Source organism: Gymnogyps californianus, chromosome 11 (assembly GCF_018139145.2).
Source record: "Gymnogyps californianus isolate 813 chromosome 11, ASM1813914v2, whole genome shotgun sequence".
Classification (NCBI taxonomy): domain Eukaryota; kingdom Metazoa; phylum Chordata; class Aves; order Accipitriformes; family Cathartidae; genus Gymnogyps; species Gymnogyps californianus.
Window position 1 is genome coordinate 5,509,433 of NC_059481.1, and position 25,997 is coordinate 5,535,429.

At 40.8% G+C, this 25,997-nt stretch overlaps 1 protein-coding gene across 1 annotated transcript in view; it reads left to right on the forward strand.

The window, feature by feature from the left end:
* The window catches only part of RORA (RAR related orphan receptor A), a 443,992-nt gene that overhangs the window by 35,644 nt on the left and 382,351 nt on the right, over positions 1-25,997 (forward strand). The window contains exons 3-4 of the mRNA XM_050902961.1: positions 21,941-22,072; positions 23,244-23,485. Of these exons, the coding sequence (XP_050758918.1) occupies positions 23,317-23,485 (169 nt within the window). The 5' untranslated portion in view covers positions 21,941-22,072; positions 23,244-23,316. The remainder of the gene's footprint in view (positions 1-21,940; positions 22,073-23,243; positions 23,486-25,997) is intronic.

Here is a 25,997-nt window from a genome sequence, read left to right on the forward strand (position 1 = left end):
TCCAGTGCTTTCTATGTGAACACAAATGGAGCTTTGCAAGGGAGAACTTAGAATCTGTGAACATGCTTGCCTGCTTCTACAGATACCAGAAAACATCAAAACAGATCAAAATGCAATTATGCATACACTTGAATTTCATATCAACTCCTTAAGGTGCTGCTTCCACTAGCAGCAAATTCAAGTATCCAAATGAATTGTGGTGAGATCTTGAAGAGACAAGGATGGGCCTGCTTCAAAGGGCACAAGGCAGCTACAGACTTCCTGTAATACAAGCAGTGGATGTTAGAAGTCCAGCTATACAGTGTCATTTCAAGCATTGCGTTTTGTATAAGATGTATGCATTCCTGGATTCTGCTTTTTCCTCAGCTTTAGTCTATATCCTAAAAATTTGAAGTAGAGATACACAGATACTCTTTCAAGTTAAACTTTCTAATTTTTAATTGGTGCTCCCTAAGTCTTGATGAATCAGGGGAAAAAAAACCTTTCTATATCTTCCTTGTCTTTTTTTTTGAGGAAATAAGAGGAGAGCAGCATCTCTGACTTTTAATCAGAATACAGTGCTCCTTTTCAAAGCCTTCTGCTTGGCGAAACAGTGAAGGTTGCAGGGATCAAAAGGGTGGGAAAAGGGTGCAGCTGAGATTGTGTCACAGATCTAGCATAAACTCTACCATGAAAATAAGACAACCATTGAAACTTCAAGGTTGAACCAGAAATAAGAGACAGAGCATAAAGCTGAGATGGAGAAAATATTTCAGGAGAATGAAATGCATTAAAAATAATTGGAGAAGGAAGAGGACCAGTGAGAAATGGTGAGTGACAAAAGAAATGGTAAGAAATAAAGGCTAAACCAGAGACCAAAAAGGAAGAAAACATATGTAGAGTGAAGTTAGTTTTCTTGAAAATAACTGAAGTAATTAAACTGTATTGAAAAATGGAAGAAAAAAGGTTCTTAAGCATAAAGATTATCTATAAAGTAATTTTTAAATCCACAAATTCATTGCAATTTTGCTAGCATTTGTTCTTACTGCACTCTTCTGGTGTCTGTTTGCTTATGTATATGTTTATCATGTGGTATATGTTTATAGGAATGTGCTTATAAAACTACTATCTTAATTGAAGCAGACACTGATAAAGAGCACTGATAATGTTGTAGAGACAATTGGTAAAAATATATAAAAAAAAAAACAACCCACAATGCAAAAATGATAATTTCTTTAAAGTTTGAAGACTACATGGCACGTAAGGCAGGAAATACACTCATTGCATGAAAAATACATTTTTATTTTTTTCGTATGAAGTAGTAATATCATGGGGAAAAATAGTGCGTTATTGTATAATCAAAGGCTACAGTATTTTTTCATGAGAGAGTAAGAGTAAACTGATGGCTTTTAGAATAAAAAGACGTTTCTTTGATTTTTTTTTTTGCAAGCTGATGTTCTTATAGTTTGACTTGTTTGACTTTTTGCTCAGTTTGGTTTTTTCTGGTGTTACCGCCCTATTTTTTTATGAAAATCTGGTATGGCATTTCAGTACAACTTAACATTCATATTTGACCTCAAGGTAAGCATTTACTAAAACTGCATTTGATAAAATGAAATTTGGAGACTCCTTTTAAAATGCATACTGGAGGAGCTGCTGTAAATAAGTGCTTCTTTGTAGCATTAGCAAATCAAATACTGAACTACTAAGGACTCTGGAAAGAATGCTGACAATAAATTGTCACTGAAATTTATTATTTTTCTGAAAACCAGTTCATCTGCCCCAGTTTGCTCAGAGTAGGCTAAGTAACACCAAGCAGTATGATTTCAATTGTATGAGTGTATGTACAGTCATGTCATTGTGGTGTAATAAGTAAGTAAATCTAAAAACCCCCACCCTTATCTAAGTTTATGTTGATATAAAATCTGTGTCAAGATCATCTCTAAATATTTAAGATACATTTAAGAAATTTGATGTTTAAGAAAATCTGAAGAGAGTTTTAAAACAAAAAGGATGATGAAAAGTATTAATGAAAATATTTTTATAGGTCAGCATTTTCTGGGATTGCTTTCTGTAAGCCTGAATTTGGAAGTCTTTATTCATTGGTACAATGACTAAGAAGAATTTCTTAGACGTCTAATCAGTAAAAAGTTCCTTTGGGGATTTTCTTGTCTATATTGTATGAAAATTATGTGGAATTTAATTTTGCAGCAGGGAATAGAAGATGAGGCTGTGATAACATGGTGGGGTAGGACAAATAAAGTTCTTGCTATAGGTGCTCCTTAAAAACCAGAACTGAGTATATCAAGGCTTAATCTAAAGCCAACTCTTATATGAAGAGTCTAAGTCTTACAGTCTGAAAGTAATGATTTGGAAATCTTTTTGCACAAAGAAAAAGAAACATTAATGCATTAGGGTAAAAATGCAAGAAGTTTTGTCTTTCTCTAAAGCTTTGAAGAATGTCTTAGACAAGGTGTGATGTTTGCACTTGAGTTTTGGAAAATATGGAAAACCTTAGGTTTTGCAGTGTATCTTTTAACTAGAGGCACTCAATTCAGTTTGCGATCAGTTTTACCTCTTTTTAGAGTCAAAAGCAGTTGCATCCAAATTTTCCCACTAAAGAATAGGATGAGCTGTCCAAATTATGCAATGTGTAGAAGTCTATCTGATTGGCTTATCTCTGGTTTTTGGAGGGAAAAAAAAAACCACACCGCAAAACCAAATTTAGCTTGCAGTTAAGGATAGATTAGAAGAGAACTGTCATGACCTCTGTTACTGTATATTTTATTAGTTTCCTTAAAACACTCCTGAAATTCGAGTTTGGTGCAGGAAAATGCCTTTTTTTGCCTTTAAAGAATTGTTCTATTCTGTAAGTACATAGTGCCTTTGTGTCTATTAATTTAATAATAGCTGAGAGTGCTTCCTTCCTTGAAGGCTTGGTCCCAGTCTCTTTTTCTACAACTGGGCTGAATGCTCACAATATATCAATTGAGGATAACACCTATATAACTTCTGCTTTCCTTACACTCTTAATTGCAGTAAGAGAATTGCATATTAATATAGAAAGAGGCCTGGGAAGTATTTCTTCTGCATTTAGTCAGGATTTAAACAAAAAGACAAATAGGAAAGCATTAAGTTGGGAGTGGGTAGTCAGTATCTGCCCTAGACAGAGCATGCTGTGAGTGAATGCTGGAAAATACTGATTAAAGTCAAACTACAATCTGAACAGAGATTTTACATATGAAAATGTGTTAAACCAGCTAACAAGCTTTGGAGAGGTAATAGGCTCATATCCATAATACTTAACTTAAGAATTAACTACTGCATATGTCCTGCAAATATTTTTATGGTAGAATATATTAAGGAAATTGAAATCTTCTTGTGAATAACTTGAAGATAAATCATAAATTCTCAGTTTTAATATTGCTGCATATAGCTATGAAAATCAGGTATCTTTAAGAGACTTGTGTATTCAGTATGTCCTACAAGTTGTTTGGCGAAATGCAGATTCATTCTAGTCAATCTACTAAACCCAGTTGTGAGATACAAGCTCGGATGAGAAGATGCCAATATACTATCATATAAAAATTAAAAATTATGCATGTAAAATGACCAGCTCTTCAATGCAAATGGTTTCCCATAGTGATAGTCGTTGTGTAGAATTTCCAGAAACACAAACAAGGGGAGGGGTGATATATAAGTTTTATGGCACACTGGCTGAAAAGTGACATCTTTTGAAATGAGATTTTTCTTGTAATCTCTGGTTGAATTAATATTTTCTAGAGACTGCAACTCACTATTTAGTAATGGTTTTGTAATGTTATTTGACCACTGAATAGATGATAGTGATCTTGAGCTAAACAAACCTTTACAAATCTTAAAGAACAGAACTATGAACAAAGTCACATTTTATGTTTTTGGAATAATCAGTCAGACATTTTTACCATCTGGTGGTGTTTGTTAATTTGTAGGTTGGTAATACAGCTATTCCTGGAATAGCATCACACACAAATGCAAACAGGGCCATAACGAAAAGGTAAAACTCTCAGCTAAAGTTTAATAAAGGTGAATTCTTGGTAAAAATATCTAGTCAAGAAGCAGAACTCCAGTATGGAATAAAATAAAAAAGCCTGAGGAGTATGGGTGAAGGGGAGGGGAGCGTGAAAACTGTCACTTGTGTGTGTGCAGCAAAATAATACGTTGCAACCATGTGTCATGACTGACAGCTTTGTAATTCATCCTGCTTGTATGTGAAGAGGAGCCAAGTTCAGTTGCTTAGCTCACAGAAACAGACCAACCCTTTTTCACAATTCTTGAAGTCAGTGGAAGTTTTAAGTTAGTAAGATGGGAGCTGGGGCCTTTGTATTTTTCAGTCTTTCCACCTAAAGCTTTAGGTTGAAACAATTGTGAAACACTGCCAAGGCTAATGTATTTCATAAGAGTCTGGGTGAAAAGAATGATTTGCGCCTCTGCTCTAGGAGAAATACCCACATGTCAGCGGTGCCTTCCAGAACTTTAGCTTTGCCTAGGTAGCTGCCTTTATAGACATGGTAAACTGCACTTTTGTGCATGATTTTCAGGTATATAAATAGGCCTAGTTTCTAAGAAGTTAAGCCTTTTAATTCTGTATTAGTTCAGAGAAAGGGAAAAGATACGCAGTCTGTCTCTCACTCTTTCTCTTGTACTTACCCCAATTTTTATTTTAAGTTTTTTCCAAGACTTACAGTACTTGTAAAAATGTGTAGCAGCTGAGCTTTTCTCATCAAGCATCTCTTGGGGCCAGAACTCAATCAGATGAGATGGCCAAACCAGATGCACCAAACTCTTATTATTCTTTTCCTCCAGGCCTGAGAACTCTGCTTACATTTGCCTAAATACAGCTATGACACAGCCTACCTTCTTATTTTGACAAGAAACTTAAAACAAGTTTTAATTAAAAGACTATTTGATTTTTTTAGAGTGCCTGCGATATTAATATTCTTTGTCTGACATTTCAAATACTTTTCTTATTGTAATTTCCTCAACTGAAAGAGGTTTAAAGCAGCAAAGAGCATAAATTATATCTTGTTTTACACTATAAACTTTGAGGTGTGAAAGTTCTCCCAAATGTACCTTTTAAATAGCTCTTTTGTATGTGGAAAAAGTAACATTGAAACATATTTTGAGTCAGATAAAAATGCTGAATATTATATTTTTCAGCTCAATGGTTTTCATTATGAATGGTAAATATTTAGACTTTTTTTAGGAACCATATACCACTTTTTGTGCATTCTCAAAATAATTGTTACAGGAGTGTTTTCCAGTGCAACTGTGTAAGACTAAGATACAACACAAAGCAGGAAAAAAACCAAAGACTTTCTAAAATACTGCTGTGTCTGTAATTCTTGTCTGAGCCTTGGGGGTACACTATCTTTATAGCAATGACTGCTGAAAAGTTGCAGGATGCTTCTAGTGAACCAGGCATTCAGACGTTATCATTTCAGTAGATAGCAGCTAGTGTCAGCAGTAGCAGCAAAACCTTTTTGCAGTGAGGACTTTTTTTTAGGCACTGTGTGGAGCACAGCCTGTTTCTCTTTTGCATGTCTGTGGTGAATCTGGTGTCAGGTGGTGCAAGTGTCACTGAACTCAAAACCAAATGCAACAGTTTAAATACCAATTGCAAGTAAACTACAATCACAGGGACAGAGATGGAAGCATTTACTGGATTGAGATTGTATATAACTATCTAGGAAGTAGACTAGAAATTATGAGCATTTTTAGCAGCCTCATGACAGTTCCCCAAAAAAGGAGGGTAATGAGTTGAAGCTGGCCCATTTCATTTAAAAGCAGAGCTGAGCAATTAAACCAATACAAGGGCACATCCATTAGATTTGAGCAAAACTTCCTCTGCTTACCGTGGACCTCTTGAGATGGATTGAACTATGGTCAAATCAACACTGGTTAGGTGGGTAATGTTGGGAGGGTAATTTGCATCTAAACCTGGGAAGTTTCTCTGCTCTGTAGAGCTTGCCTCTGAAGGTTCCTAGCTGGGGTCAGTGCACAACGGGGCTATGACCACGTTCCTCTCAGAACCTCTGCTTCCCCTGTGTATATTGCAGCTGGTTTTGTGAAATGCTGTGAGAAACAATGTCTCCTGGCTCCCAGCTCCCACTGAATTTTAACTTCAACAGAAGCTGGGGATACAGAAGGATGTGCAGGCTGTTGCCCATCATAGAGAAGCAAGTTGCTAATTTGCTTCTGGAAAGGCACTGGCTTCCTACTCACAGTTTCTGCTTACTAAGAGTTCAGTAAGAGCTGGGAGCTCCTGGTACTCAAAGGTGCGATAGTGCCAATCAGCAAACTTGTCTCTGTGGAAGCAATGGCTGTCCCTGAGCCATTGTAGGCGTGGGAACTGCAGCCTCACGCTGCTACAGGATGGACTTTTTTGGTTTTGGGGGGCTGGGAAGGAAGAGCCAAACTGACATCCAAGCCAAACTGTAACTGGTTACTGCAGCTGTCTGTGCATGTTCTGGATGCCTTCCCCCAGAAGGGCAAGTATCGGTGACAGTGATATTTGCACCTTAGTTCATGCCACTTTAAGCGAGTTAACTACCTAATCAAGTCTGCTCTTCACTGCTTTTATAATGGGAAATGGTTTGTAGGTATGTATCTTACGGAGCAGTACGTAACTAATAGGTTATAGACTCACACCATTCTCTTTCTCTCTTGTCCTCTGGACAGTGGAGAGAGCTTCAAGAACAGAAGTTGAAAGTGTATCTACCTGATGCTCCCCTGTGTAAAAGATGCGGACCTCAGGTGGAGGAGGAATTAGAGGCGTCCTAAAATGTTTGTGAGAGCTCTAACTGCTGAGCTATTAGATGAAGAAAGAGTTCTTCCCATAGCTATTTGTAAGACAGATGTACCCTCTGTTTTGTGATAGAAAAAGCCCCTCAGTATTGGAAGTTCAGAGAGCTGGGGCAGCTATCTCCCTGCAGTGAGGATTGCTCACCTGGTGTCTGCAGCCTTGAGACATCTGTTACTATGCATGAACCTCATCTCTGTCTAACTCTCCTTCTGCACTGGAGAGAAACCCTGGGCACTTAACTGGGCACTGGGGGTTGTTTTAAGCCTTGTGTCACTGTGAGTTAGACATTGTGAAGCTCAGTGTCACTGTGCAGAAGCCTTTTTGTGAATTCTGTTCCAAAGTCTCATGAGGGCTTTTGAAAATACTTAATTTTTTTCTACGCCTGATTTTCAAAGGTGGTGCAGGAGCCTCTACTGCAAAGGGACTTGAACCTCATGATCTACAGACAATCAGCACTATACAAAAATAATTCTCGGGTTTTGCACCAATGTAACCATTCTCAGTATTATTATGTGATATTCTATCTTGATATGAACTCTGCAAGTAGTCTTTATTCTCATCTTCCCATTTCATACATTGTACCAATGCCTTTGAGAAAAATCTGGGTGAGCCAGTGGAAAAACCTTTATTCTGAATAAATGAGACCTAATTGAAATTTGTCAGAAAACTAAATGCTCAGAACATTCCTTTAAGAAATGAGAGTTTCAGGACATCTGTTGTTTTTTCTAGACTTGCATAAACCTGGGTGATATTTACGAAGCTGTGTAGCTCCCCTTGATTGAAAACCTGAGTGACAGTATCAAACCTCATTTGTATCTTTTATCCAAACTTCACCATACTACTATTAAGGTATGACTTTCTAGATGCATAGCGTAGCCCATAATAAGTTGATAAAAGGTCAATGACTAGAGTATATTTTCCTAAGTTGTCTTAGTATAGCTGAGATGGATGCAAATGAGATGTTCACAGCTACTTTTAGCTATGAAAAGTGATAAAAGTGAAAACTGAAAAAAGTACCAAAATGAGTCGTTTATTATGATTACCAGAACCCAGAAAGTGGCATTTAGTTTTTTATTTATCTGTTATTCAGTAAATCTTTCTTACTTTATGAAGACTAAAACCCACTATTTTTCCCCCTAGAGATCTTCCTAAGGTTCCAATACAGAATGCAGTTCTATCTGCTTCTTCTGGCTTCTTTAATGGTGCATAGAAACTATAAACAGGAGATGATTTTTGCCTTTCTGGGAATGCTCAACAGATTAATATATGGCTGTTATTCTAGCTTCTATTTATTTATTTTATTACATCATATAAAAGACCCCCACCAGAGAAGAGGAAAAGCATCTGAATCCCTTATATGGAGAAGTAACTTGAGAAAGCTGCATTTTAGCTTGTGCAGCATAATTAAACCCACTAATGAGTTAAAGCATAAATATAGAATCAAATAACATAGAAGACTTTATACTCTGTATTGAAGCATCTATCAAGCTATATGCCTATAGCCCTGTACTTTGTTAGAATGTCTTAAAAGTCCAAGTGTGATTCAAAATTATCCTTGAAAGTCTGCAGCTGGAGCATCCTTCTAAGTGTATAAGAGGTCCTTCTAAAATGTAGGAGGTAGTTGTAGCACACCAGTGGGGTAATATCCCAGCTCAGCAATTTCTCTTTGTCCCTCTGAGCATTTCAGAAGCAAAAAACTTGACAAATAGCAACTCAGATGGAACCAACCTCTTAGTACGAGTCCCCAGTGCAACTTCAGCTGGGCAAGCTGCAATTCACAAGTTCTAGCTCCTCAACATCTTCAGCTTGATAAATCCATATACAGCACAAAAGTAGTTCTAGCTGGGCTGTTCTTAAGATCTGAAAGCACCTCCTTAGCTTAATGCGAAAGACACTGGTCTGTGGGCCTGACAACAGCCAGCCTCCAATAAGGTCCTGCTGTTGTTAACAACTTGTTAGGAAGCCTAGACTTGCTTCTTTGACTTGCTCTGTAAGTGCAGGTATCCAGATTGAAACTGTGTTTGCACACATGAAAAGCCTGGTGTTTGAGAAGTCTCTTTAAGATGAACCTAGCTCTGGATTTCCTACTCCTTTCCTCCATTTGCACATGATCTCAAGTGTACCAAGTTTGGGGAACATTCAGGACATAATGCAAATCTCAATTTTTATTTTTGTATTTGAAAACAACTGTAAAATTGCAGTGAGTGGAAAAACTGCTGGGACAACTTAATGTGCTTGCTACTGGGTTTGCGTTATGTCGTGTCTGACTACTGTGTTTTCTGGGCTTGAATTTTGCTGTTTGTTAATGAGTATCAGGATCCTTCCTATTTCATGGATACCTCTGAGCATTTTGACTGACCAGGCAGAACATTGTCTACAGCAGGAATTTGTAAAGTATCGTCATGGAATGATGTCCTTCAGAATTGCCTCTCTCAGGAGCAAGTGGCTTGCAATTAACTTTGCCAAATGAATTGCAGTGGCCAAATGAATTTTGGCTGTACTCAATAGACTACCTGATCACCAAAGCTGCAGTGGATAGGAGCTCTCTCCCAGCTACCCAGGGACTTGTGTGAGGGCCTGTGTTCCAGGGACTGGAGCAGTCACTTGCTCAGAGCCTGCAGGTTTAAGGCTTGCATGTTCATGATTCCAGAAGAATCCCCCCATCCCACTAGTCTGCAAGGCAGGGAGAAGATACGGAAAAAATCTGTTCCAAAGGTATGCTGATACTGGGAATGCAGTAACTCTTTATTTCTGAGGGTACAGGGGGAAAAACAATACTGTCTGACAGATGGTTTTGGAGTGGTGTGGTTCCTAGCTTGTTGCTGATTAGGCCTTCTTTGAGTAAAAAGTGGGGCAGTCCTGCTTGCGGCACAAAAATTGTGGAATTGCCTCTTATGAGCAAGTCTGAGGGTGATAGGGGAGCAGTAATCCTTTTCTTCCTAATGAAGCTACAGAGGTGTGCACAAGTTAGTCCATCCAAAAATTGCTCTTTCTGGAGTTAAAACAGGAAGGGAGATAAAGCAGAGTTAGCAGATTTTTCTTTTCATCCTTTTTAGGAGTCTACAAGTGTGGCGCTGAGTTCATAATTAGAAGAACTGTGAGAAACAGTCTGGTAAATGATCGAATGTAAATGCACATCTTTGAATGACGCCAGTAATATTGTGGACCCGTTTAGTAATCTACGAGGCTTCTTGGGGGGAACTGCAGAAATTTACTAATTAGCTTCATCTTTTCAATGTGTGGAGAACATATTGCTATTAATGGGTTTCATAGCACTTTCTGAACTGCACTGCAATCTGACCTTTTCTTCTTTTTGGAGAGCCAGTTGCTTTAACTGTTTTCTCCAGCATTTAGAGGTTTTGTTTTTCGGAATGTTCATCAATAGCTGCTACTCTGGTTAGACACAGGCAGTACAAACACAAAACTTCTAGTCTTGCTCGGCTGAGCTGGCATAGCAGTATATGAGCTGCTTGCATTGGGAACCTGCTGGGATAAAGTAGCAGTGACCAAGCACTGAAATACCACAGAATCTCCAGCGTCAGTGGCACTAAAATTGAAAGCATTAAGCACAATCTTGCTTAAATACAAAGTAGCTGCACACTAACCCATTCTGCTTCCTGGGAATAATAATACTTTTCCAATTCAGAATGAAATTAAAATCAAACAAAACAATTTCTCTGTAACCAAAAGCAAGTCTGTGTCAGGGGTGAGTCAGGACTGAAGTCTTGAAATGATGGAGAGGGTTTCATGCTGGAGCCTCTCTCCCTTTCTCTGTTACCAGGGAGGGTTCATAGGCAACAGACTTAATGGGTTAGGCAGACAACTTGTTGCTGAGTAAGTCAGCAGCTGACACCTATTCTGCATCTTGGAAGGCTTGCATGCTGTTTGGATGTGTTAGACCAACAGTAGCATGCTTTAAACTATTTTCCTAAAAAGAATTTTTTCCATAGTTTTTACAAATTTGGGGTAAACCACTTGCTTATTTGAGTAATTAACTCATTCTTTCTGCTTTCTTATAGATAAAGCACAGTGTTCTGTCAGCTACAGTTTTAGTTCCCTCCAACAGCAGGGAAACCTTGGGTCAGATTCGTCAGAAGGGATAACAGATAGTTTTCAGGTATTGCATACTAATGAATAGCTGGTTCTTATTCATTATTTATCTACCCCAGAAATTTAATGAATAGCTTGAAAGCTAATTATTGAATTTCTGTATTTGTAGAGAACAGTGCTTCAGAAAGTGCAGATCACTGAATACCACAGACAAGTTTCTCTGTGTATTCACTTATACATAGAATAAATTTACTTCAACCATGCATGTCCTCATTCATTTTTCTGTTTGCCTTTAATGGCTTTCTGCTACCATTTAAGCACTTTAGAAGGTGGCACAGTGTGAATTCAAGACAGTCACAAACCAAGGAGCAAATGGATAAAAGCTTAAATATATGTATCTGTAGTATCACACATCACCTTGATGCATCTGGGAAAGAATCAGGATTCTGAAAAAGCTGACTGGTATCATGGTTAAATGGCTCCTGATATGACTGGCTTCTCTCAATACACTGCTACAGCTGCTGGGCTTTGACAGTTCTGAGGTGGTTCTTGAAATTCTCCCAGCTATAGGTCAAATCCTACTTTTTGAAACTCTGAGCATAGAGATTTGAATAGCTGGAGCTATTCCCATTGGGAGTTTGTGGCTCAGGTGACTAGGCAGCTCTTTTAAAATGGGATGTTGTTTTTTAACAGCAGAAACAGAGCAAAGCAAAAGGGAAAGAGGAGCAGGAGAAAAGATTGTTAGTATGGTGGAAGGGCTGTGATGAACAGGTCTGTCATCCTGGAGGCTTGCCATTTCCCTGGTCTAACTTTCTCAAAAGCTTAAGCAGGTTGCTGCATCTGTGTCAGTCTGCCTGACAAGAACAGAGGGATATTATTTAACTGTTTGTGGTCCTTTTGATCTCTTGCTTCCCTGTACTGGCAAAACAAGTACTGTAACTTGGCTTAAGCTTCTTCACAGCTAATACTGAAAGTATTAAACGATTCCACATACATTTCCAGCAAGGGGCTTTTTTTGAACCACTGTGCCGTTTCTTCTGTGTTCCTGATGGTCCAGAAAGTAAACCACAAGTGCATACAGTGAGCAGTCCGATTACACAGTGTATATATCCATATGTATATGGACATATAGTATATTCTAGGATGAACATAGCGATCATATAGACGATTGTTTTTGTCATGGCTTCTTCTAACTCTCCTCTTGGTAATTCCATAGATGCTGTCAGGGGAACAGAAGTGGTATCATGTGACCAATCAAAAAAGGCAGCTCAGTTTTCCAACAGTGAAATAGTTCTATTGCAAAATAATATTTTTAGGGAAAAAGAGCAAGGTGAAATAAAGTGCAACTGTCTGACTATCTTGATACCACTGAGTTTCATGAGTTTGAGTCAAAACTTTAAAAATAGCGGGTATTTAAAAAGAAAAAGTGACAGACCTTATATTTTAATTCAGGCTTTTGTTCTTCTCAGAAAGAAGCTTCAATAATTTAAAGGTATTGTGGTTTAATAGTCCATTTTCAAATCCAGAATATTAAAGACCATATTCCTGGCATTTATGAGGTCCTAGTTCAGCAAAGCATTTAAGCATGTATCATGTAAAGCATGTGATTAGTTTCACTCTTCGTTAGCTGTTTGGTTTCCCAAGCCTTACTTCTCCAAAAACTTAATCTTTTAGTAGTATAAATACGTGTAAGTCCATTAACACTGAGTTTTTTGCTTTCCAGATGTTTTGCTTGCCCATAAAGTCTGAGGTATACTTTCTCTTAATTGTGCATAGCCAAAAGGGGCACACAGATGTCATTACCTGGTACAGAAAATATTGAGCAAATGTATGGTTGTCCTATGGCTCTGTATGCAGTCCAGAGGGTACACAATTTTGCTTATAAAAGGGTTGTAGAACCATATGCAAGCGTGGTCAGTTAAGTATTCAATCTTTGCATATTAAAAATAATTATGGGCTTTTAAAAAATATTTCTGGAAACTTTTTATGATCAGTTTCAGAACCATCCCCCTCCCCCCAATACCTTTTCTCCTGGGGGGAAAGCATTTGGAGAGATGGACTCTTAAAAAAATCTCTCATCCACAAACCAAAGTTCTGCAGAAAAAGCTACTGTGGTAATCAGTACATTCATCTGGGGAAAAAATAGAGCTAGGCTATTTATTTATCTTTAATTATAACTGGTTAAACAAGGAGAATAGACTTAAAGTTCCTACTGAACTTAAAAAGACTGTGATTTGTGCCAGCTAAAAATTAATTAGTAAGGAATTTTTAATTCCAGCATCCCAGGCCAAGAATCTATTCCTTGATAAAGATGTCCCCACGGAATAGAGCTATGAGATCAGATTAGAAGGAATGTAAACTTTATATCACATGAAACTTATACTTTGAGCACCAATGCAAAGAGCATGCCTAAAATTAATTTTTTTTTGGTGTTGGAACATAAGCTTACAGCTGACCAGACAGGGGCCCAGCAGGCCAAATGAGAGGACACAAGATCCCTGAATGTAACTGGAAGATTCCAAGGTGGAAAAGTATCAAGGGCTTTTTAATCTGAAGTAAGAAATTGCTCTCCTGGATTTGTTCGTGAACCTGAAATGATAGAATAGCTAATACTATCCATTTTGGAAGATCATTATATGCTGCTTCTTCCTTCTTGTCTACCTGAAGCAGAGGGGCATGAAGCACTGGTGATAAAAGCCATGTTATTTGTTTCTTATTCTTTACAGCTCTTTCCTCTAGTTTTGTTAGATTTTGGCATTTTTTTGAGGTGTGGATAGAAAGTGGGGAAGACTTTAAATTTCACAGTGAAAAACAGTGGTGAACAGTAGACATAAAATATTTAAGATTTTTTTTGGTGAGAAATCTAAATCTTTGGCGCTCAAAATCTAACCTCATTGATTTCAAACATTTTCCCCTCAGACAAATTTTGCAACACTAGGGAAAAAAGATAAGAGAATTTAAAGCTAGTATTTGTTGTGAGTTCAGTTTTATGTTCAGATAATCAAAAAATCTTAAGTAGAGCTGCTACATTGTTTTTGCATGTTTGTATTGATTTATGAAAAGCCACAAACATTAGTAAGGAACTTTAAAGTTAACCACTCTTTGTTCCTTTGAAAATTGTTCACTGATCTGGCTGTTCCTTATGGTAATTGAACATCACTATAAAGGTCTTAAAACTGTAAGTCTCAGTGGAGGGGAGGCACGGCAGTAGTTTTCATTGGCACATGTACAAGAAAAATATCGGTGTGTTATAAAGATTATAGATAATTTGAAGAAGAGTAAAATTGTATTAGTGTAAAGCTAGTGCTGTAAATAGTAAATTATTTGCTTAATCTATTTAAATTGGAGGCAAATTATTGCCATCATGATAAGGTGAGAAAAAGCATACTGTTGCCAGTGAAAATTTCTGTTGATTACTTTGAGTGACTAATGGCAGGCCTGCAGAGACAAAACATGGTGGAAGCTGCAAAAAGAAACTGGGAAAAGTCCTGTGGACACTTCATTAATGGGTTCGTAGGGTAACATATTCATGAAGGATGTGGAAAAAATATATTCTGTTTTATATAAGTAAGTTGATTTTCATGTTAGTTATTTACCAACTAGGATTTTACTTCCATGGATTTTTTTTTTCCTAAATCCTTAGTAGTTTTGCCTGAGTTGCTGCTTTATGTTGTTTTCAAATGGTGGTTAAATTTCTACAATAGCAACAAGGATTGCCGAGGTGATTTATGAAAGGATCCCATGCATTATGGAAGATAGTAAAGATAGAAACATAACGTAAAACTTGCTGTAAGTGACAAGCTCAAATGGAAGAGTACTCTAAGAATCTATGGAGTATGGCAGGTTTTATTTTTGCTTTAAACTTCAAAATAACTGTGTGGGTTATCACAAAGTCTCCCAGTCAGAAGATTCAAACCTCAACTAAAACAAACTTTGTATAGCAAAGAGCTTCCTATTTTGACTATGAAACCTGTAAGGCAATTATTTTTCTAAATGAGAGAATATAGCATGTCTAAATACATTTGTAAGGATATTTTACGTAACCTGTTTTTGCTTTTCAATAATAGCTTTCTTTTAAAAAGTGAAGAATCTTTCAAGAAGAAAAAGGAGAATGCCTTACCTATCTCAGTTGATACTGCATTCATAGGCTTGGAAAGATTCAGAAGTAGAGGGCTAGGATCTTGCATTGCCAGGCTTACTTAAGCTGAAATTTGCTATTTTTCTGTGTTCTTTGAATGAGAAGGAAAAAATCTGATGTTTTTATATAGTTTGCATAATTCCAGATGTAAATAAAAACCGTTGGCAAAAGAGTTGAAGATGGTAGCTATTTGGTTAACAACCCTGTCCAATTTATTTAAGTTAGATAGTTGCAAATAAACAAAGTGTCAAAAAAATCCACCCTTGAAGTAATTTTTATTTAGACTGGATGCCTACCCTTGACTTTACAGAGAGGGACTGAGTGTGTCAATGTGTTTCTTCCCTCCAGCCTTATCTTTGACTTTTAATTGATAAAAGTTTTGAAAATTATTCTGTAATAGGCTCTTTATTTTGTTGTTTGTAGATTGGTTAGATTGTCTTGGTGGTTTGAGAGACAGAAGTTGCCTTTTTTTTTTTTGGTAATGTACGGCCATGGGCATTGCTGTAAGCAGCTGTTGGTCATTGAGATCCATCCTGTGAGGGGAGTGCATCCATAGCCATGGAACAAGAAGGATGTTCAGCCAAAATGACATGTGAAAATAGCTTGCCAGTGGTCTAAGTCCTTGTCTTGGGAGAGCTTCTTATGGCCTAACACAGACACAGGCCTCACAATACTCGTGCTAGAGTCACAAACCTGAGTACGAAAGCCATTTTTAATGTTACAGTAAGACCTAACTTTTTCATGTTGATATGTAAATGGCTTTGAGGATAGTTGAGTCTCGTAGTTTAAGATATACCGAGAGTGTCTCTTGATGCTATTACTGAGTAGCCTACTTTACATTGTATGTGTACTTCTGTAGTTGAAATTGTGTAAGAATCACCATGTTGATTGTGCAAAGGTTACCAATGAGCTATCAGTAGCTTTACCATATCCAAAACAGAGTGGCTTTTTTTGGCTAGAAAAAGCCATAGTTGGGTCAATTTAATGCACTCTATTTTGTGATTGATTTATTCAATTGAAGAAATTGGGAAATATGCAAGACCTTGATGTTCCTTTTCATACATGTTCAGAAGTTTGTTTTGGTTTTTTTAAGGGAAAATATAATTTTACTTTGAAGCATATCTAAACTTCATTTTTAACAAGTTAAAAAAATCAAGGTGCAAAATGCATCTTTTAATTTCAGGTCTAATTAAATATTTTGTTTGATTAAAAGGTACTTTTCCTATCTTATTTTTCATCGCAGGAAAAAAGGCCAAAAGAAAGTTGCAAAGCTTATTTTGGATTTTGGTGCTTTATAGAACATGAAGACATCACTGACAACAACCAAATTTTTTTTTTACACTATTAGAACTGTCAGTTGTGAAAGTTCAATAGTTCTGCCCTCTTCCCTCTCATCTCCAAACACAGGGAAAAATGGATCTTTTCCTTCTTACTATACCTTTGTTCCATTAACACATTGGAATATATTCACTATGAAATTCCTCTTCCAAGGATTCTTTTTTCAGCTTAATACTTGAAGCTTCATATTCATCCTTCTAGTCTGTATAAAAGATATAAAATTTTGGACTTGCTATTATAAAAGACAGAGGCTGTTGTGTTCTATTGTGGAATGTCAAGTTCTTAAAGAGTTAAAGCAGACAGGAGAATATATGTTTTCTGTAATGCTGGGCATGCTAGTTGACCTTTCCATGCAGTAGATGACTTTCCATTTTCCCTTGAAATAAAATATTTTACTCAATACAGTGTTTAAATAAATCAAATGAGGCTTCAAATTATGTAAAACCTGACTAATTGTTTTAAATTACAACTTTCACTTCTACCTTTCTGGCATAATTCAGTTTTAATGCTCATCTAAGCTGTAATGTCTCTGCTGTGTATTTGGGCTGCTTGAATAAACTGATGGTTAGTGTAATTTTTTGGTACATGTTCAATGAAGGCAATTTTTGTATTTCTAAGCTAGCTAGAAGATCAAGTTCTGTGACCTGGAGAAAAAGGAGGCAAACCAGAAGGTGTACAGGCGTGGCTACTTACTGTTGCAATGGGATACCTGAGAAAGCTTCACACCACCTGTTCAGAACATTTTCTTAGGTGGCTGGGTTGTGATGGAGTGGGAAAAGGCAGGTAGTTTCTATCATAACTTCCCCACCTTTCTGAAGGGTCCTATGTTGGAAATTGTTGTGAGTTAATGGTAAGGTGAAGTACACTACTACTTAGCATCATGACTGTTAAAAGGAAAGCATGGCAGTGGTATAATAGGTTTGTGCGAGTACTTCACTGTGGTTAAGTGTCATCATTGGTATGCTGTTCACAGACCTCAGATATACAGGGGGTTTTTTGTCATCTTTCTTTCCAGATACTTAGGAAAAGTTAATCGCAAAGAATATTATTGGCTGTGTTTTACATTCCTGCAAATATGCAACTTTCTTTCAGCTTGACTATGCCCTTCTGTGCATGCATTAGACAGTGTATGGAAAGTATCTTATTAATTACATGTTAATGCACAGTAATACAAAGTAACTTGTAGCTTTCCTATTCAGGGTGATTTGGAACTACAAACTTCTAATCTGATACGCTTTTGCTTGGCTAGTGCAAACTTCCTTAATGATTTTGAGTGAAAGTGAGCTTTCCAAATGCATTTGAACTCTCTAATATTTTAGGATCTTGCCAGTGAGCCAAGTAACTTAGAATGGTTTTTTTGGGTAAGGTATTTTGAAAGGGGTTACTGATGGAATCCACTGGGAGAATGACAGAGATGTATGAAGGCGTACGCACAACGATCATCTAGACAATAGTAACACTTTTTTCTTAAGGAGAAGCTGTTTTTTCTCCTTGCTTTAACCTGCTTTTAACCTAACTACTACTTCTAGAGAAACACATTTTTTGCACAAAAAGTGTGAGTTATCAGTCTGATATAAAGGATGAATTCTATAATAAATGTAGTATTTGAGGGAACAGCTATTGAGTAAAAACACAGGTAAGAAGGTACTGAAGAAAGAGTGAGTTAAAAAACAACCACCCCCACTTTGGACCAGGGGTGATGCAAGATTTCAGAAATGGTGTCTCATTTACTGATCTTCACTAAAAGAGCTTCCACTTTCTTGAGATGAAAAATGTATCTTTGGATCTCATTTTTCTCTTCACTGTTTCCCTTCAGCTCTCCAGAGAATATGGGCAGGCTGAATTGCTTCTCTAGTATCAATTAGCTTACCTTTGTGGGAGGAAGAGGTTGTCTGCAAGTGTATGGAATGTGAGAAAGGTGTTCATCTTGCTAAAGGAAAATATTCAGTAATTTTTTTTAACCATCTGCAAGAAAACAGCAGCAAAGACAGCATGCTGAGAAAGACAGATATCTCTGGGCCTTTAATTCATACACAAAAAGTATTGAGTTCTTAAGAGCTGGTCTGTGCTTACTCTTTATATCAGAGGATGCTGATTGTGGACACAGTGCTGTACAGATTCATGACTTCATATGTTGTATGCTTCTCCACTTCAGTTTCTTTCAGAAGTAGCAAATCCGGTAAGGAATGAATCCAGATGGCAGGAGAGGAAAGTGGAAATAGAGGCTTAACAAACAACGAAAAGCAGCTCATAGTTTACACTGTAAGTTTGCAGTGGGAAGGAGATTCCACTGAATCTGTGCTGTGCTAGCTAGTTAACAAATGCTCCTCAGTCTTTAAAACAAACAATTATATCTGTGAGTGTAAATTCCAGATGAACTGTTTGATGAGCTTTCCACTTTGCTTAGAGATAAATGGCTGTGGGAGAGGGTCCACTGAAACTGCATCCAGTCACAGTGCCTGCAGCACAGTTGTCGTATTTTTCTCCTGTTATTTCTTATTTTGTTTTCATCTAGAATAAGACAGAACACTGTTGAAGTAGTATTTAATTTAATTACTGCCAAATATTCAGCTTCAGTAATTAGTTCAGGTTCTATACATGTAGTTTACTAGTCTGCCTGTTTTTGCTGAAGCTTAATGGGGTTCATAACTTTGAGAAAGTTGCTTTCAGGTATTATAGGCTGTATGTGTTTCAAGTGGAAGCAGTTTCTTGTCCTACTGTAAAATTTAATAAACTAAAGTTTTGTAAACCATTGAAAGATATGCCACAGAATATGGTTACAAAGAATAGATACATATGATTTAAATTCTTTCAAGATTGGTCTATAAGCATGAGTACATCAGAATTCTACTGGCAGACTCCACTGAAGTCCTAGTGGATGTCCTACTGCTTGCGTGACTCTGAAATTTGCTGTTCTGAATATCCTCAACCTATGACCTCTTGCTTTCTCTCTTTCTGCAAAGACATCAAAACCACAGACGGAGGAGTGTGTCCAATGGAAGCAAATGTGCCTTAGCCCTGGCAACTTGTTGTACAGGAGGAGGAGCTGTAACTGGCAGAGTTTGGGGGGATGTCACAAGGGAACACCTGAGACAGGAAATGCCACCAGCACCAAAATATCTCGCTAGTTCTTTTTGTGCAGTATTATCCAAGCTTTGCCCTCATGATTATTCAGCTCTGCAGCAATATGTTCTCTACAGCTGCTAGATTGGAGCTAACAAAGCTTCCTAGGAAAGTTTGACAGTCCCCTTTGACATGTGCATGGTGTGGCCAGAGGTCACTGTAGCCCAGATCCACAGAAGGGAATGTGGGCTGTTATGTAAGAGAGTCTGGATGACACTTAGTCATATGATTTAGTTCTAGGTAGTACAGCGAGGAGCAGGGAGTTGGACTCAATGATCCTTATGGGTCCCTTCCAACCTGAGATATTCTATGATTCTATATACTTGCTGGGTCAGGAATGTACTTTGGCATTCTTTTAAAGTGGAGCATTTCAACAGCTGTATTAGTTATCTATGTAAAGACCATTATTGACTACCTCAAATTCAAAATATGCTTGCATATTAATTGACCATGAACACTATGGCAAAATGGTGTTGTACTATTCTTTTGTGAACTATGATTTTCTTCTGTGTGTGTGCTCTGTCTACCTTGTGCCTGTCCCACACAAGAGTGTGCTTTCTGTGGTTTTTGATGGTTGTGTGCATTATGGCTTTTCTGCCACTTACTCCGTAACTGTGTCGGTGCTCTGAAAAAGTGTCCATATTGATCTTAATATCTTGTCTACTCCAGAATCACACAAGATTTGTGTGATTTTTTTTTAAATTAAAATTTTAAAAATTATTAATCTTTGTATCATGAAATCAACACAATCAATACGAAATGTTTGGTGATACTGGTCCCTTTTTGTTCCATTACTGTTACTTCTGATAGGATCCGTTGCAGGTAACATCTGCAGCAATTTCTAAAGCCCTTTTTAATCTAACCAAACATTTCTCCTCAAGTTTCTCAGTACCTATTTTTGCTGCTAATGCCATCTCACTTGTTCAAACAAGCTTAGTGATCAAAGTTAATGAACCATTTTGGTATGGGTTGAAAGCTAGAAATAAAAGACCAAAGAATGAGAAAGACCTTTTCTGTGCCCAGGAAGTGTCTCAGCAGAGCAGCTTCATAGAGAAGGGAGCATGATGGTTTTCCTCCATTATATAAAGCTCAAGCGAACTGTTACCCTGTTCTTTTTCTCATGGTGCTTTCAGGTTTTTCAGGCACCCTCTTTCTGCAAAAGAGCAAAGCTGCTTTGTCTCTTTGCTTGTGTAGATGCTACAAACCCTCTTAGATTGTTGCCTCTACAAATGTGCTATAAGTCTGTCCTGCTTTAGCTGATTCTTACTGCTAGTGACTTATGAGAGAGGTTGTTAAACAACATTAATATTTCTTCTCCATTGGTTCAGATGTTCTAGGCACTTGGGTTTACTCCTCTGTAATTCCCCCCCCAATTTCTTTTGCAAACCAAGGCTCTACTGTATGTTGTTCTATTGTAGCCTTCAGTGTTTCCTTCTCTTCTTTCTCTTCTAAGAAAGTAAACTGAAAAATTGTTTAGTTTTAGAAAATGGGGGAAAAGATACACTAAATGACAATTGTATAGCTAAGGTAGGTGTACTGAATCTCAGCAGCCTTTAACAGATAAAAGGAGAAGAGAAAAAAACCACCCCACACCCTCTGATAATTTGAAGTATCTGCAGTACTAAAAACAGTCCTGCAAAATACGCACGTGAATAGTCCTTACTGTGGCAAGCAGTCCGATTGTTTCCCAGTGCTGGTGAAAGGCAGTGGCCTGGCAGCTTTGAGGAATGACGTCCTTTTTTTATTAGCCGGGCAAGTTTCCCAACACCCATTGCCTGGTCAGCCTGCTTAAACCCTGATCTGAAGAGGGAGGGATAAGCTTTCTCTCAGGATAACAGGCAGTTCAGTTTCCACAGCTCACATAATTCTTGCTTCTATTTGGAGGCTGCCAATTAGTGAAAAGTAAAGGGAGAGAGTTTGCATGAAATTGCAGCTCTTATCCACCAAACTTGCATCAGAGAAGGACCACCTCGCTGCCCTCTGCGGATTCCAGCAAGACCACGCCAGAAGATTGTGAACCTGTCTGTGCCAGCATGTGTTGCAGTGTAACGATGGGATACTCCCCACAGCCTCAAGATAAGGCACTGGGAGCAAACTGTACTCCTGCCTTCTCTCTTTGGTTTTCACTTGCTCCCCCTCCAAGTCTGCTGTCTAGAACAACTTCTATCAGGCTTTAGGTGGTTTCACTTGTCACTGGTGAAAAACATTGTAGCCTTTTGTGGCTGTACCCCAGGGCTTCCAGGCCTGCTGTAACTTGAATACTTAATTGTCAAGAACAAGCACTGATTTACTCAATGGGCAAGGTCTGTAAGTCCAGCTGTGACCTCCTCAAATTTATTCATGCTCTGAAAATAAATGGAGAATCATTCTTAATGCTATTCTGTCTTCTGCAGTCTCTGCCTCTCTCTCTCAGATGCAGGTAGCCAATAGATAATCAGAACTATTGTGGGTTTTTTTTTTTTTTCCAGACACAGGTAATTGGAACTTCAGGACTTCCAAGTCAACTGACCCAAGACTCTACCCTTCCACTAAAAGAACTATCGGCAGTGCAAGATGTAATCCAATTTGTGGACAAGCTCCTGGGGCAAATAGGACTCAAGGTATATTTCACAGCTGTTTGTGAGCAGCCACCATTTGTGACAGAGCAGTGCAATACTGGTGATTAGACTGCAGAATGTGGATTTGTCCAGGGTTTACCTACAAATTTCATGAGGTACCAGCAGTGTTGAAAGCCGTAGCAGCAGTCCTGGTTGGCAGAAGGAGGCATATCAGCTGCTTGCACGTGACCCAGTACCATTTGGAAAAAGCTTGTACTGCTATCAGTACAAATGTCATGATTTGGTCTACTCAGGCCGTGCTTCCAGTCAGAACAGTCAAAGCAAACAGCTTTAGCACCTTCTGTGCAGGAGGCAGTAGGGCTGCAAGTAACATGGCCTCTGTTACACAGGAGGGATGTGTTCTTCAGCACACTGTTCGTGGCAGCTGTTACTTTATTTTAAAATCAGGTAATGGACAAGGAGTTGACTGTTACTGAGACTATGAACTGCACAAGAGTGCTTGCGGAAGTCAGACCAGATCTGGAGGTTTTCTGGCACCTTGCTAGTCACCTTTTGTCCTACGTCAAAGCGTACTTCATTGAAAGAGAGGTGTTGTCTGAAACGTTGCCTTCTCCGGCTGCACGGCTGCTAAGTGCGTGGGTCTGGAGACACTTAATACAGCTGGCACCTTCTGATGCAGCTTCAGCTGAAACAGTCATGGGGGAAAAGACAGCCCTGCTTAGAAGCTCTTCCACCAGTACTGGGGCTAGAGATGGGAGCTCCTCGTGGGCCCGGTGACCTTGCTGGACGGGCCCCACGCACGCGTCGAGCCGTGGCTCCCAGCCCAGACGGAGGTCGGGCTGGCTTCGCGCCTGCCCGGGGCAGCGGCAGCGCCTTCTCGTCCCCCAGCCCCGCTCGGGGCTGCGGGGGCGCCGCCGCCCCCTCCTGCCGCCGCCCGCGGCCGTGAGGCGCCTCGCACGCCGCCTCCGCGGGCGCCCGCCCGGCTTGGCCCGCAGCCGGCCCGCGCCGCGGCGGCCGGCCGGGGCCCGCGCCCTGGGGCCGCGCCGGAGGGCGGCGATGCCGGGCGCGGGGCGCGCGGCTGGCGGCGGAGCGCGGGGGGTGCGGGGGCGGGGGGGTGTGCAGCTCTCGCTAGCGCTGCTTGTGGTCACAGGCAGGCAAGCTCACATCCCATCTGGATCACGCTCGCGCTCTCCCTTCTGCTTTCCTACCATAGAGTTGCGCTGGAAACAGAAGATAGAGGGAGTGTAGGAGCTCGCCATCTCCAAGCGATCTACATTGGGAAAAACATGGAGTCCGCTCCGGCAGCCCCCGATCCAGCAGCCAGTGAGCCGGGCAGCAGCGTCTCCGAGGCGGCCGCCGGCGCCAGGGACACCCCGGTGAACCTGGAGCCTGCCCGGAAAAGCGATGCGCCGGCTCCTGTCCGCAGGCAGAGCTACTCCAGCAGCAGCAGCAGAGGTAGGGAGACTTGGGGAAGGGGGAGGGGCCGGGGGAGTGGGATCGGGGGGTGGGTGGGAATAGGAAGAGGGGGGTAAGAGAGAAGGGGGAAATGCAGCAATTTAATCCTCTGGTTTATTGCTCGTGCTTGTTGAAGCCGCGCACGCAAACAAGCCACGCTTCTACCCCCTGCAAAACCTTGCAAACTTTTATAGCTTCTTTTAATTGCTGCAGGAGGAGGGACAAATGCAATGAAAATATTGAGCGGTGTTTGGTGCTTTCCTATCTCTCTCGTTTATTGCCTCTGGTATCCGGATGGATACTGTGCCCCTGAAATTACATAATTTTATAAATATATAAAGCAACAGCAGGAGCATTGGGATTCAAGGGAACAAACTTTTAAAGCTGCAGTGTCCTTCCTCCCCCCCCTTCTTTCTCCCCCTCGTCTGTCTCCTTTTGACAGTTTCTCAACTGGTGTGCTGTGGCTTGTTGTGAATGGGGGATCTGTGATTAAACAGGAGATGTGCGGTTTGCGGGTGTCTTATTCACTCTCTTGCGCGCCGTTTTCCCTTAATTCATTTAAGTGTGTATTAAAAATGATTTCCTCGCGGAGCGGGTGATCTCGTAGCTGCTGTTGTTTCTTGAAGGTGCACAACTTTGCAGAGGGGGTCTCTGCTCCCGTGGATTCTCCTTCGCTCCCCCCCGGCCCCCGAATAAAACGCTGCAAACAAACAAACGAGCCCCCCTTTTCTGTCGCTAGCTGCCAAACCTTCTCCTGCTTCAGATCGCGTCTTTTAGTCGTGCGGGTCAGCTCTGAAGGTGCTCAGGGCGGTTGAAGTTTGGCGTCAGCTCGGTAGTGCCCGAGCCGCTCCGGCGGCGGGAAGCGAGCCCCGGCGGCGGGAGGGCTGCGCGCTGCCGGGCGCCGTGGAGCGAAGCGGGCAGGGCGCGCTCGCCCCTGCCCCCGCCGCGGGCATGGTGAGGGGCGCCGGCTTCAAACACCGCCGGAGTTCGCCGAGACGTGCGAGAGGGAGGAGGCTGCCGCTTTAATTACTTGTAAATAATTTCTGAAGCGTTGCTCCTGCAAGAGGAGGAGCGCGCTAGAGAGGCTTCGTTCGGTAAAAGCGCTCGGTGATGGGTGAAAATTAATGAAATAACGCTATGTAATAATACACACGGCTGTTGAAAGAAATGACGGGCGGCGAAAAGTACGTGCCCGGCGGGAGCGGCATCCCCCTCGGCAGCCGCCGCCGGGGCTGGGGCAGCGATGCCCGGCCGCCGGCGGTGGGGAGACCGTCTCTCCTCGGATGGAGGGATTTTTGGTTGTAGGTTGGAATATGGCTGATCATGTGTTGGCTTGTGTTTTACAGTATTTTTCCCCTTTTGGCCACACCCCCCTTCCCAGGCAGCTTCCCACTCGGGGAATCCGCGTACAGTAAAAGCCATCGAGATGACACACGCCGAAACATTTAATTAGAGGCGATTTGCGAGCGGGGGGCGCGCAGTTAGGCGGATGCCGAGGCGAGGAGGAGCGGGCTCGGCCGGAGGAGGCCGGGCGGCCACGGGCGTGTGTGCAGGGAGCATTTGGCTGCGCGGGGTATATTTAGAGCTTGCGAGAGTGGATTTGGAATGCAAGCGCCTTATGTAACGAGGTTAATCAGAAACACTGGAGAAAATTTCCTTAATTTGTCGGGTAGTTTTCTGGATGTTTGCGGAGCGGCCGTAGTTCGCGGGTGTTACACAACGCCGCCCCCCCCCCCCCCCCGCCGCCCCGGCTCTCCCGGCCGAGGGCTCCGGCGGCGCGGGCAGATGGTGCTGCCGGGGAGCGGGGCCGGCGGCAGGGAGCCGGCAGCCGGCTCCGGCGGGCTTGAGGAGGGGGTAACTTTGGGATCCCATGAATTATGTAACGCTCGGCTGTCGTTTCTGTACGGATGCGAAAAGGAGGGGGGGGCTGGGCAGACCGGGCGGCTCTGGCGGCGAGGGTGTTTTCTTCGCGGTGCCGAATTGTTTAGGCTTTGGTACTGCTAACCTGCTGACCCATATGTCCCTCCTCCTCCGGGATTAAATAAGGAAGGGGGAGGGGGTCGGGCACTCGCAGGCACACGCGGGCACACGCGGGCACTCGCACAGGCTCACACTCGCCGCACGCAAGCAGGCGCTGGGTTATGTAACAGTCTGAATGAAAAAACGAAGGTCAGCGATGGAGGCATCCGTGTGCAACACAATAGCGAACGCTCTTGGATACTGTGGCTCTGCAGTCTTTAAAGTGAAATAAAGCTTACGGCAGTAATTGGCGTATGGTTTTGAAGGGCTTGGGAAGGGAGAGGGGAGAAGGAAAAGGAGAGCGGCAGGGTTTTGAAAAAAAGAAATGTTTGGGTTTTTTCGGTGATGTAATGGAGTTGGCAGAAAATACAAGTCTACTCCTAGAGTGCAAACAGTAAGAGAATTGGAGCTGGCATTCTGTGCTAATGTTGCATAAATTAGCGTATTGGAAATAAATTGACCTACACACTACACACCAGCTGATTATGCCTTT